This window comes from Macaca mulatta, chromosome 4 (assembly GCF_049350105.2).
Source record: "Macaca mulatta isolate MMU2019108-1 chromosome 4, T2T-MMU8v2.0, whole genome shotgun sequence".
Lineage (NCBI taxonomy): Eukaryota > Metazoa > Chordata > Mammalia > Primates > Cercopithecidae > Macaca > Macaca mulatta.
This window is the reverse complement of record NC_133409.1, coordinates 49689578-49703628: the sequence shown is the minus strand read 5'-3', so window position 1 is coordinate 49703628 and position 14051 is coordinate 49689578. Positions and strand designations below refer to the sequence as shown.

The 14051-nt window shown below is 38.6% G+C and overlaps 1 protein-coding gene across 9 annotated transcripts in view; it reads right to left on the bottom strand.

The window, feature by feature from the left end:
* Positions 1 to 14051, bottom strand: part of UTRN (utrophin) — a 576786-nt gene that overhangs the window by 418594 nt on the left and 144141 nt on the right. For all 9 annotated transcript variants that reach the window (XM_015137213.3, XM_077999492.1, XM_015137214.3 and 6 more), the window contains 7 exons: positions 12356 to 12559; positions 10905 to 11086; positions 9772 to 9922; positions 8171 to 8290; positions 3982 to 4083; positions 1033 to 1140; positions 571 to 750 (listed from right to left, as the gene is read on the bottom strand). In XM_015137213.3, the coding sequence (XP_014992699.3) occupies positions 571 to 750; positions 1033 to 1140; positions 3982 to 4083; positions 8171 to 8290; positions 9772 to 9922; positions 10905 to 11086; positions 12356 to 12559 (1047 nt within the window). The remainder of the gene's footprint in view (positions 1 to 570; positions 751 to 1032; positions 1141 to 3981; positions 4084 to 8170; positions 8291 to 9771; positions 9923 to 10904; positions 11087 to 12355; positions 12560 to 14051) is intronic.

Here is a 14051-nt window from a genome sequence, read left to right as displayed (position 1 = left end):
AGACATTTTCTGTGAATGGAATCATAGTGCATATAATCTTGTGATTGGCTTCTTCTACTTAGCATAGTGTTTTCAAGGTTCATCTATGTTGTAGCATGTGTAAATACTTCATTATTTTGTATTATCAGAAAATATTGTATTGTATGTATACACCCCATTTTGTTTATCCATTCATCTGTGTATGGATATTTGAGTTGTTCCAGTTTTTGGCTATTATAAATAATGCTGCTAAGAACATCTGTCTACAAACCAATGTTTTATGTTTGACTATTTCATTAAAATATTTTTAAGATTAATAAGATTACTTAAGATTTAAGATGTTTAAATTATTTATTGGCTAAGTGTAATCAGTTACTATGAATTAAATTACAGGTTATTAAGAGAATCTATTAAAACTTACTTTAGAAAACTGAAGGCAATTTTCACATGTCAATTTTTCATCAGGTATAAGGAACCAACTTTTTAGTTTGTCTACTACTCTTTTATTTCATACAAATTAAAACTAACCTGAACATTTAAATTTTAAATGTTTACTTCATGGTACAACATACCATCTAAATCAAAAAGTACCTGGTTGGAGGAATCTTCTAGTCTCTGAACCAAAGAATCCCATCTTTGAGTCAGTTCCTCTGAGTCACTATTGATCTTCTTAGATGCCTTGGAATTATCAAGTAATTGTCTCACATCCTGGCCAATCTCACTCAGCTGATCCAATGTTTGACGCTTCATTTCCATGTCTTCCTTCAAAATCTAGTATTTCAAAAGTTTATTAGATGACTCTTTTTAACAGGACTTTATCTTCCCTTCCTCAGCCAAAAATTTTAAACATGTATATTTTATAGTAAAATGTACATGCTTTGCAGCTCACTATGCTAAAAGGTAAGACTTGTAGTTCCAGATTGTTACAGGGCAGCAGTCTAATGCTAGGTAATGAGCTGTAATCTGTATTCACTAAACTGTATTAACCATTAGCTAGAAAACATTAAGATATTATAGGCTTACAACACAGATGCTGACAACCCCATGACTTACAGCCAAACGTCGAACACTGACACTCAGTTCCTTTTGGTCTTTGAAGTTGCTTGTCTGGACTTTATTTAAAGCCTCTTCCTTTTCGGTTAACCAAGCTTTCAACAAGCACTACAAGTAACAAAAAAAATTGAACTTTATCTGCAGAATCATTTGATAATTCAATTAAATCATGCATCCAGATTTCTAACTTTTATTTTATTAGAGGCTTCACCCTTACCTGGGGATAAGAAGGCCTTCAAACACCTAAGTCTGAGGCACAAATGACCCAGAAAGACACCTTTCTTTAAAATATTATCCTTCTCAGATTTGTAACAGAACAATCTGACATTAGCCTCCTACCTAGGGAATTAAACCTAATTCTCAAGGAGATAAGTGGAGGGAAAAGGGAAAATCCAACTATGCAAGTCTCCAAAGGAGTTACATTATAACTTTCTAGAGGCAGAAGAAAGCTGGGAGATTGTCTTGTACCAGCCCCTCATTTTAGAGAGGGAGGAAAGAGAAGTCAAGTTACATGTCCCAGATCACTTGGCTAGTTAATAGCAGAGCTGGGTCAAGGGTCCGCACCCCAAAACCAATGGTCTTTCCATGGCATCATGTAGGAAATCCACCCTAGCATTCAAGGTTTAACAGCGATTATGATTAAAGGAGGGAGTTTGAAGATCGCCCAAAGCCCATGTAAAATTTTTAAACTTCACTGGCCAACAATGCGTGTTTTCTAAGCAGAGGATATTCAATTATGTAGAGAGATAATCCTGAAGAAGGGATGGAAAACAATTCTAGCTACATTTTGATAATTTTTCCCAAAATGTAGCATTTAGGGCAGAAACCCTTTTCTATTTAGTAGGGAGGGAAAAAAACTGGTTCTGTATTTGCAATGGAATCAATTCTTTCTCAGTGATTTTATTTATCAATTAAATATTTAACAACTATTCCTTGCCTCTATATTTCACCCCCCAAAATAATGAACATTGGGAAAATAAGAGACAAATATGGATACTGTCCTCAGTCTAGTGAGGCTGGTAAAATATGCACATAAATAATGATGCCATAAGACAGAAAATGTAGATACTACATACACACACAAAATGCATAGTTAAAATGTCAGATCATTATAGAACACGATTGAAAGGTCAGCCACTCTACTTTTAAACTATTTTTTATCATCAAATTAAAATTATTTCCAAATTTGCAATTGTTTTACTGGATAGAAGAGTAACACAATGGTTTTCTCTAGTAATCAATGTCTTCTACTGCACTTATTATTATTACTATTATTTTTATTTTTTGAGACAGAGTCTCACTCTGTCACCCAGACTGGAGTGCAGTGGTGCCATCTGGGATCACTGCAACCTCTGCCTCCTGGGTTCAAGCAATTCTCCTGCCTCCAGGGCCTCCCAAGTGGCTGGGATTACAGGTGCCCACCACAGACCTGGTTAATTTTTTGTATTTTTAGTAGAGACGGGTTTCACCATGTTGGTCTGACCTCAAGTGATCCACCCGCCTCGGCCTCCCAAAGCGCTGGGATTACAGGCGTGAGCCACTGCGCCCGGCCTTTCTACTGTCATTATTGAAGTAAAATTTTAATTATTCTATGAGGCTCTTCAGCCTAAATATAAGGTTCACAATAAACGTAAATATTTATAAAGTGAAATGTAAATATTTGCAAAGTGAAATGTAAATATTTCAGAAATCAGAATCAGGTCCCTTTTGTGATTCCTAACAAGATAAATCTGACCACAGATTGAGGGAGGGGGAAGTAGTCATTACCAATTTATATTTGGACAAATTCTGCAACCTACTTTTTAAGATGTACTATCTGCCACCATATTTAGTAAGCCACAAAACATCATACACTTGGGTTTTTTCCCCTGAAGAGAATATAGTTGCTTCTTATAGACGGAAATGAAAAGTATTTAAAAGAATCAAAATGGACACTGAGAGATGTGGGAATAGAGTATCTGCTTTTTTTTTTTTTTTTTCTTTGAGAGGGAGTCTTGCTCTCGTCTCCCAGACTGGAGTAAAATGGCGCAATCTCGGCTCACTGCAACCTCCGCCTCCCAGGTTCCAGTGATTCTCTTGCCTCAGCCTCCTGAGTATCTGGGATTACAGGTGCTTGCCGCCACGCCTGGCTAATTTTTATATTTTTAGTGGAGACAAGGTCTCACTACTTTGGCCAGGCTGGTCTTGAACTCCTGACTTCAAGTGATCCGCCCGCCTCGGCCTCCCAAAGTGCTGGGATTACAGGTGTGAGTCATCTCGCCCTGCCAGTATCTGCTTATTTTTTAAACCACAACTGTTTGGCATTTGGGAGGAAAAGTTTTGCTTATTTGTATTTTGTTTCGATGGTTGCTTTTCTAGAAGGCCAGAGAACGGGCAAAGAGCCACCACTCCTATTGAAAAATTAAGGTGGCAGCTTTGTACAACAGACTCACTTGCTGGGGTAACACTTAGTGGAAAAAATATGCAATTAACCCAGTGTTAAATCAAAGGTTTTGCTAAATAATATTTTCTCATTAATTTCAATATTTGTTAAAAATCAAGAAAAAATCTAGGGAATTAAAGTTCATAATGTATTGAGTAGATTCATAATTCATTATTTATTGAGCACAAATTATATGCTAGGCCTTGTGTCGACACAAATTCAAACACATCACCCAACACAAATTCACTAATAACTATAATGTCAAACAAATCATGAAAATAGCATATCCAAGTACTAACATTCCAAGTAATGAAAACAGGTCAAATTAATGGAGTCAAATGACATAATCTCTATGAATAAGCTTCATGATCAGCTACCAACTGGATAGAAATTTGATCTTTAAAATAATTATTTATATATTTCCCTTTCAAAGAAAAGTAAACAAGGCAACTTTATTCTAATGTCACAATAAAAGATGGGTTACTTTTCACCATTTATTTTGCCCCTTATGGAAAACAGTTTCATACCTGTTCTTCCAATAATTCCTGCCACAATATATTGATTTCTTGTAACCTATTCCAACGTTCTTCAGTCCAACGGCATACTGCTGTCCAGCGCTCACCAAGTTTCTAGGAAAAGGAGAAACCATCCTTTGTCAACACAGCCTTAAGAGAGAGTTATCACAATCCTTGAAGGAATTCATGATTTCTATTGTTCTTTATTATAGCATAGCAACTTATAAAAAGTATTTTTATAAAAGTTTCTTTAAAATAACACAGACTAGAACTATAAATGTATGAATTAGAAAAACTAATTTCCATAGAATTAAACAAATGATTTCACATAGCTAGAAACTAGCATAACTAGAACTATTGTCTGAACTATTGTCTGAACTATTGTCTGAATTGTTTTTATGACAATATGACATTTTTACGTATTATTAAAAAAAACAGCAAACATATCTACATTTTGTGCTTCAAATTTTTCCAATTTTTACAATTTTTACCTAAAAAATCCAGCATGTCCGTTATATTCCTTAACTCTCTTTTACATGACAAGAAAATTTTCATCTGTAGTACCAAAATTATGAAAAATGTGTAACTTACAAAACTGTTTTGAATAAGAGAATTTTTATGAGACAATAAAAACATCAAATGATTTGTTCTGTTTACATTATGTGATCCATAAAAAAATTCCCCATAAGTTACATAAACTAGCAACAGAATCTTATTAGTATCAGCAATACTAAATAGATAAATGTTATTAATTATAAAAAATCACTCTTCATGATTTTTTCTGCCAAAATCATTTTATTACAATTTTATAAATGATTAACAAATATTAAAATTTATTTTTGTACTATATATATGTGAACAAGAATTATTTAATTCATATTATACTATTTTGATACTTAATACGAGAATAAGCTTTTCATAGCTTATTCATAGCATATTCATAGCTTATTCATAGCTTTTCATAGCAAAGGGTAGAAAACTTAAGAACCAGAAGATAGATTTCTAGTCTCAGCATGATAACTCATTGTCTATTTAAATCTCAGGAGGACTACTTAACCTCTCTGAATCTCAGATTCCTTACTGCTAAATAGTCAAGGCATGAATACTTAGCTCTCAGGTTATAATAACTAACTACCACATACAAGTCTTGGAAACACTGGCTGACTTTAAATATTACAAAAGCAAAAGGACCTCGTGTGATGAAATTACTCTTTGGATTGCCTCACTTAATGAGGCATCACATTTAAATAAATTGGCAATGTCTTATCAGGAAATCTAAGTATTGTTCAAATGAAATACCAATAAATTTATTTGTTAAAGACTTATAAAGATCCACTATTGCCTTGTGCAAAAAGAAACAATTTTGGGGGGTTTCCAAAACTATGTGTTGAATATATGTGTTGAAATAATATGTGTTGAAATTCACATATTAATCTATTGAAAACGGTGAGATATTGAATTCTACTAGATGAAATTCTCAAATTTTAGTATGCACATAATTTTTCTTACATTGCAAATTCACTGCACCCCTCCCTCACTTAGATTTAGGTTCTGGGTAGAGCCTAGGAATCCACATTTTAACAAACTCCTCAAGTGCTTCTGAGAAGAAGTCAGTGGACCACTTAATAAGATCAGTTCCTGTGTGATATTGTTTGCCTGTGTCTCCATCCAAATCTCATCTTGCATTATAACTACCACAATTCCCACATTTTTTGAGAGGAACTTGGTGGGAGGTAATTTAAGCATGGGGGCAGGTCTTTCCTGTGCTGTTCTCATTATAGTGAGTAAGTCTCACAAGATCTGATGGTTTTATTAAGGGGAGTTTCCCTGCACAAGCTCTCTCTCTTTGCCTGCCGCCATGCATGTAAGATGTGACTTGCTCCTCCTTCCTTTCTGCCATGATTGTGAGACCTCCCCAGCCACATGGAACTTAAGTCCATTAAACCTTTTTTTTCTTCCCAGTCTCAGGTATGTCTTTATCAGCAGTGTGAAAATGGACTAATATAGTACATTGGTACCAGTAGAGTGGGGTGCTGTTGAAAAGGTACCCCAAAATGTGGAAGTGACTTTGGAACTGCATAACAGGCAGAGGTTGGAAACATTTGGAGGCCTCAGAAGAAGAGAGACAAATGTTGGAAAGTTTGAAACTTCCCAGAGGCTTGTTGAATGGCTTTGCAAAAAAATGCTGATAGCAATATAAACAAAAAAATACAGGCTGAGGTGGTCTCAAATGGAGATGGGGAACTTCCTGGGAACTGGAGCAAAGGTGACTCTTGTTATGTTTTAGCGAAAAGGCTGGCAGCATTTTGCCCCTATACTAGAAATTTGTGGAACTCTGAACTTGAGAGAGATGATTTAGGGTATCTGGTGGAAGAAACTTCTAAGCAGCAAAGCATTCAGGAGGTGACTTGGGTGCTGTTAAAGGCATTCAGTTTTATAAGGGAAACAGAGCATAAAAGTTTGAGAAATTTGCAGCCTGACAATGCAATAGAAAAGAAAATCTCATTTTCTAAGGAGAAATTCAAGCTGGCTGCAGAAATTTGCATAAGCAGCAAGGAGGCAAAAGTTAATCACAAAAACAATGGGGAAAACATCTCCATGGCATGTCAGAGGGCTTCACATCAGACCCTCCTATCACAAGCCCAGAAGCCTAGGAGGGAAAAATGGTTTCGTGGGTTGGGCTCAGGGTCCCCATGCCCTGTACCTAGGTACTTGACGCCCTGCATCCCAGCTGCTCCAGCAATGACTAAAGGGGCAAAAGCACAGCTCAGGCCATGGCTTCAGAAGGTGCAAGCCACAAGCTTTGGCTTGTGGTGTTGAGCCTGCAGGTACACAGAAGTCAAGAATTGAGATTTGGGAACATCCACCTAGATTTCAGAGGATGTATGGAAACACCTGGACGTCCAGGCAGAAGTTTGCTGCAGGGGTGGGGCTCTCACGGAGAACCTCTGCCAGGGCAGTGCAGAAGGGAAATGTGACCCAAACAGAGTCCCTACTGGGGCACCACCTAGTGGAGCTGTGAGAAGAGCGCCACTGTCCTCCAGACCCCAGGTTGGTAGATCCACTGATAGCTTGCACCGTGCACCTGGAAAAGCCGCAGACACTTAACACTGGCCCATGAAAGCAGTCAGGAGGGGGATATTTCCTGCAAAGCCACAGGGGCAGAGCTGCCCAAGACCATGGGAACCTACATCTTGCATAGGTGTGACCTGGATGTGAAACATGAAGTCAAAGGAGATCATTATGGAGCTTTAAGATTTGACTGCCCCACCGGATTTCATACTTGAATGGGGACTGTAGCCCTTTTGTTTTGGCCAATTTCTCCCATTTGGAACAGATTTATTTACTCTTTACCTGTATCCCCATTGTATCTAGGAAGTAACTAACTTGCTTTTGACTTCGCAGGCTCATAGGCACAAGGGATTTGCCTTGTCTCAGATGAGACTTTGGACTGTGGACTTTTGAGTTAATGCTGAAATGAGTTAAGACTTTGGGGGTGCTGTTGGGAAAGCACGATTGGTTGTGAAATGTGAGGACGCAAGATTTGGGAGGGACCAGGGGCAGAATGATATGGTTTGCTTGTGTCCCCATCCGAGTCTCATCTTGAATTGTAACTCCCACAATTCCCACGTTTCAAGGGAGGAACCCAGTGGGAGGTAATTGATTCATGGGGGCAGGTCTTTTTCTTGCTGTTCTTGTGACAGTGAATAAGTCTCACGAGATCTGATGGTTTTAAAAAAGGGAGTTTCCCTACACAAGCTCTCTCTCTTTGCCTGCCACCATCCATGTAAAATATGACTTGCTCCTCCTTCCCTTCCGATATGATTGTGAGGTCTCCCCAGCCACATGGAACTGTAAATCTATTAAACCTCTTTTTCTTCCCAGCCTTAGGTGTGTCTTTATCAGCAGTGTGAAAACGGACTAATACACTGTGCTTCTAAATCTTGTCATTATGCACAAGGAAGCTGGGGACTGCAACAAGTCTCACTCATTCACCCCAAGAGCTTAAGTAAAGGAATCAATACCTGGGTACTCCTGTAGCCCACACACTGTAGAATCCCAACTGGGAAATACAACCAAAGGTAGGTTTTTCTACCCTTCTGGATAAAGAATGAGAAAGTACATGAAGAACAAGAGCAATATGTAATTGGGTCTCAGATCACAGGTCCCTCAGGATTATCCAACTTTACAGGGCCCTTACCTGTAACTGGTCTTCTAGGATAGCTGTAGCACTCTCACCACTGTTTTCATCAACAATGACCACCATGTGAGTTAGCGAATTTACTTTCACCTGTTCAGCCTCAAGATCACTTTGCAAACTCTAGAGAAAAAAATTAAGATAAACCATTATTTCTACTCTTTCACATTTACCTATTTAAAATGCACTCAGTTGTCAATAGTAATTAAGGACAGTTATGAGGCATCGTATTTAAATTTCCAGTCAGTACCCCAAGTGTTCTACTAATGAAACTAATCCTATCTTACATCTTTACATTCCATTATCAACAAAGGCAGTTTGAGGATGCAATGTTATAACAGACTGCAAATGGAGATACCACCACTTTTATTCAAGTTCTGACCCTCCCTCAGAATTTATAGCATAAAGGAGTTGAGTGCCCATACTAAGAATTAAGACAAAAATGTAGAGGTGATAAAGCAAAAAAGTCCAGAGCTTAAATATACCAAGTCAGAAATCATTTTATCTAGTGTAGGACGGTATAAAGAGATAAGTAGAATGCTACATGATAGTCAAAAGTTACTCTGATTAGCTACCCAATAAAGCGGCTAAGGAAGTATGGACACTTTAGATTCTCTCACCTTTTCCATGGGAAGAGCATAGTCATTGGATACATGTGTATAGAAAATTTATAGGCTGGGCATGGTGGCTCACATCTGTAATCCCAGCACTTTGGGAAGCCAAGGCAGGTGGATCACTTGAGGTCAGGAGTTCAAGACCAGCCTGGCCAACATGGTGAAACCCCAACTTTACTAAAAATACAAAAAATTAGCCGTGGTGGCACACGCCTATAGTCCTAGCTACTTGGGAGGCTGAGGTGGGAGAATCGCTTGAACCCAGGGGGGAGCTGAGATTTTGCCATTGCACTCCAGCCTGGGTGATAGAGCAAGACTCCATCTCAAAAAAAAAAAAAGAAAAAAAAGAAAAGAAAGAAAATGTATTTAAACACTATCAATAGTGTTCTCACAAGCTTCTCAGAGGTGTGTTTAATGTATTCCTAAAATTTTACGCATCAGTTACCTCAGTGTTTCACTGATCAATAAAAGTCTTCAGTTTACAGAGAGCATATTTTATTCTACCTTTCCTTATCTTAACTATGAAAAGTTTATCTCCTAAGCTTGTGACCAAATTAAAAGCCCAACTAATATCAGTTCCTCCCGTAACGCTTGATGCTTTCCTGGATCACAGACAAAGAAACAGCTCTCCTTAAAGGTTTAGGTACAGACACCTCTCAGAATTTGCTCTTCACCCACACACCGTGTGAACGCCAGCAATGGTAGGGTTCTTCACCACTTACAGGGTCAAAAGAACCCTTCTCCAGTTGTATGAAAGCTATGTACTTTCATAAGAAAACTGCACATCACATATAAAATTTTACCCTGCCCTTTTATCCCTGGCTCAGAAAAGTCTCATCCCCATCAATTCCACCGTGAGCTACTAAATGAAGAGAACCCTGAAGAAGTGTTGCAACTTCATGTTAATGATAGACATCATCAGCCTCTGAGATGCTAAGTGCTGCTCTTTCATATTTGGTAAGGTATCAAAGAAATACGAGACAGATTTACTTTATGTTCTTCTAGCAGCTTTTGTAGGGATTGTACATCATCGTCCAGGGGGCAAGTTTCCATCTTCTGAATGCGCTCCTCTGTGAGTGTTAACCAGGTGGAGAGCTGCTGCAGTTGCTTCTTCTGTAGTTCCATCAGCACGTCGTGCAGCCTGCCCGTGGGGAGCACAGCATTATTCCTACAAGCCTTTTCCCTTTGCAAAGTCAAATACACATTCTGGGCACCAGAGATACAGGGCAAGGGAAAACACCCTTGTCTAAACATTCTAGGTAGCATTTAGTCTTTAAATATAGAAGCCAGGAAAGTAAACTTTTATTTTTTCCTAAATGGAGTTCATTAAATGCAGACAAAGAATGCAAATAACAGCACCCTGTATTCATATCAGAATCATTATTTCTTCAGTCAGGAATTCCTACTTATTAAATAGGTGGAAGTTTGCTCCAGAAGATACAATACATGAAATAAAATAAACCATGAGAAAGCTTTAAAATAAAAGTTACAAAATGGAAAAGTAGATCAATACTACATAGTCCTGTCTTCACACCAAGTTAATGTTTAGCTGATTTTAATATTGCAAATAAGTAACTGCCCATATGAAATGTCTTTTCCTTTTTCTGGAGACAGTCTCACTTTGTTGCCCAGGCTGGAGTGCAGTGGCTGAATCTCAGCTCACTGCAACCTCTAACTCCTGGTTCAAGGAATTCTCAAACCTCAACCTCCCAAATAGCTAGGATTACAAGCGTGGCCCACCATGCCCAGCTAATTTTTGGATTTTTAATAGAGACAGAGTTTCACCATGTTGCCCAGGCTGGTATCGAACTCCTGGCCTCAAGTGATCCACCCGCGTCGGCCTCCCAGGTGCTGGGATTACAGGCATGAGCCATCAGGCCTGTCCTCTTTTCCCTTTTTGTTAAGTTCTGTATTCCAACTTTTACCTTCTGGTACGGCTAGCACACCAAAGGGGAAACAAAGATCATGCAAAATTCCAGCAATATTACCCATAGAAAAGAGTCTTACTTTTCCGAGGCAAGTTCTGTAATCATCTTGCTTTCACAGACATGCAGACATCTCCTAGAGTTCAACTGTGCAAAGCAGCCTGTGGAATTAAGTGCATTTCTTGGCTTTCCACTCACCGGGACTGTCTGTCCATACTCTCCACCCTAAGAGCCTCCCATCTAGCATTCAGCAGAGTCATCTGTTCCTGAATCTCAAATTCCTCTTCGTCTGATAGAGTTCCTTGTGTTATCAGTTGGTTGCCTGCCTGCAGGACGCTGCCCACACTGCTCTGGTGTGCAGTCAGTTCCATCATAAAAGCCTAGAAAGGGACATTTGGTATAATTTGTGAGTTACTCGGTGCAAAAAAAAAAAAAAAAAAAAAAAAACTGAACAAATTGCTAATGCCTAACCTAAATGTCAGTGATGCAAAAAAAGGTAGCCTAGTAGAGTGCAAACAGTGCAGACATTGACCCCATTTTTTAAGCTCTGAAAATAGGAATAATCACCTGCCATAAGTTAAAAGAGACATAGCTAAAAGCAAGCAATGTTGCACCTGATAATACCAGCTATTTTAAAGTAAATGCTGACTACACTACTCATAGACCATGGACATGAAATTCTAAATAAATACAATAAATAAAAGGCCGGGCATAGTGGCTCACACCTGTAATCCCAGCACTTTGGAAGGCTGAGGTGGGTGGATCACTTAGGCCAGGAGTTCAAGACCAGCCTGGACAACATGGTGAAACCCCATCTCCACTAAAAATACAAAAAATTAGCTGGGCGTGGTGGCACATGTTTATGGTCCCAGCTACTTGGTAGGCTGAGGCAAGAGAATCGCTTGAAGCCAGGAGGTAGAAGTTGCAGTGAGCCGAGATCACGCCGCTGTACTCCAGCCTGGGCGACAGAGTAAGACTCTATTTAAATATATATATATATATATATATATATATATATATATATATAAAATATAAAATAAAATACCATACTCACCCAAGAGGAATTATTTAAGAGATGTTACCACTTATATTATTTTCCATCCAAAACAACAAATAAGATCTGTCAATTAACATACTTATACAAAAGAAAAATTTAACCAAAAGAAATCTCCATATAGTGAAATTCACTATGCTGCAATATAGTATGTCCTCAAAGGAGCAGGAAACTTTTAAGATATAAAAAAATACAGGAACCCTGGGTATGACATTTGTCTAATCATGCAATTAAAAAGAATAATCATTTCCTAGGGAACACTCAGATCTTAAAGATTTGGTGTACTGGTTCACTCCTTCGCTTTTCAAATATAACAATGCACTTCAGAACTGAGCAGTACTATGCAATGATTTTCATCAGTGGCTCTCCAAAACATACAAGGAGACTAAAATCTAAAATCTAATTCTGAGGCACAGTTTAATGACCCATACCAATTATGTAACAAAGCACTATTTAAATATCACAGTTCCTGAAATAAACCATTGACCTTTCCAAAGAACAGAATTCGGTAGATAACAAATAGGAGAGTAGAGTCCCTAATTAAGACTCAGGTACCGTGGGGGACACACCCTGCTAAGAAACTACAGATATTTACTTCATGGGTTGCAAACTGGTCTTTGACTTCTTCAACATCATCAGAAATATCATCCTGCTCCTGGAAAGTGTCCTCAGCAGAAAGCAACCAGGTCAGCACTTCCTCCAATGCTATCTGATAGCTGTCCAGATCCGCGTCAACCTCAGTGACAGTGCTGGGGGTCTCAGCTCGGGGAATCTCATGCTTCTCCTCGGGCGCTGTACTCTGTAAAAACAAAGCCAAGAAAAACCCACACTTACAATGAAAGCAAGAGGTGTTTAGCGAACTCACACTGTATGGCAAACCCAAAGTAGACACCACTCTGTCTTAGGCACTAATCCAATTCTCAGGAGCCAGGTGGGCACAGCCGTGAATGAGTCTGAAGCATTGAGTAAGTGCACTAGGGTAGCAAAGAGTATAAAAGCAGCATGCACTCATGAATTCTGTACTCAAGGAGATTCTAATATAGTCAGGGACAGAGAACCTACATGAATCACTTCTGAACAGAAATTAAAAAACAGCTATTAGAAAAGTTGTAAATGCCATGCATGGTCCCAACAAGGCATGATATTTGAGTTCAACAAAGGCTAAAACAGTCAGGAAAGTTTCATAGAGGAGTTACAGCATGTTGGGCCTTTTCTGTAATTTAAAGAAAAAGAAAAGTGAGACTTCTGCTTTGACCCTTAGGTAAATTGTTTTTGCTGAACTGCATTCTATCATTGCATTTTAGACACTAAAAGACAGCCACACAGGCTGTTGTACTGATTGTATTTTTCTTAGGCAATTGCCCTCTGGTTTATTTGATGGCCTTTTAGGGCTCATGGAATAAATTTCTTTCAACTTCTTTCTAAACAACTGAGTATTTCCTTATATACTTTAAGAGCTTATAACCAAATTGACTCTCCCTAGTTCTTTTATTCCTTTTCAGAGCAAGACTTCTTTAAGACTTGCCTACATTCCGTCTCTACTTTATCAACTCTCACGCATAATTTTTAAGTAGAATATTTCAAACGTACAGAAATGTATAGAGAACAACACAAAAAATGCTCAGGTATTTAACAGCTACGGTTTGTTAACATTCCCTCTAACTTCAACTTGCTATTTGCCCCATGACTCAACTGAAAACGCTTTTGCCAATGTCACCAATAACCTTCCCATTGCCAAACGGACCTTTCCAGCATCATCTTCACGGTGACCATATAATTAACCAACAAACTAATTTTTGATAATAACGATGCTCGAACAATAAATCTAAATCAGAACTGCCCAAGAAAGCCCAGAGAGCTGGCCACCCACGTTCCTTGCTTCAGCCCTCGGTAGCATTCCTCAAGGCTGAGCAACCTCAGCTTCCGGAAGCTTCTTTCCCTGCTTCTGCGACACTGCCCTGGTTTCTTGCTGGTTCAACAGCAGCTGCTGACTCATAAGTAATGAGTCTCCCCTAAATTAAGTCCTGGGCTCTTTTTTCTCCCCTCTCTATAGTCTGAGTAATCTCATCTACTCTTATTGGATTTAAAGAACCATCTAGAACCACCTAGGAGTCTGGATTCCAAACTCTCATATCCCACTAATCTTCATATCTCTACTTCAATGCCTCCTAGGAATATTAAACCATGTTCATATTCAAACCCTTCACTTTATTCCAATTGTTCCTCCTCAGGCTTCTCCATCTCAGTAGAAGCTCCTCCCTACAACTAGGTACTCCAGCTACAAACCTGGG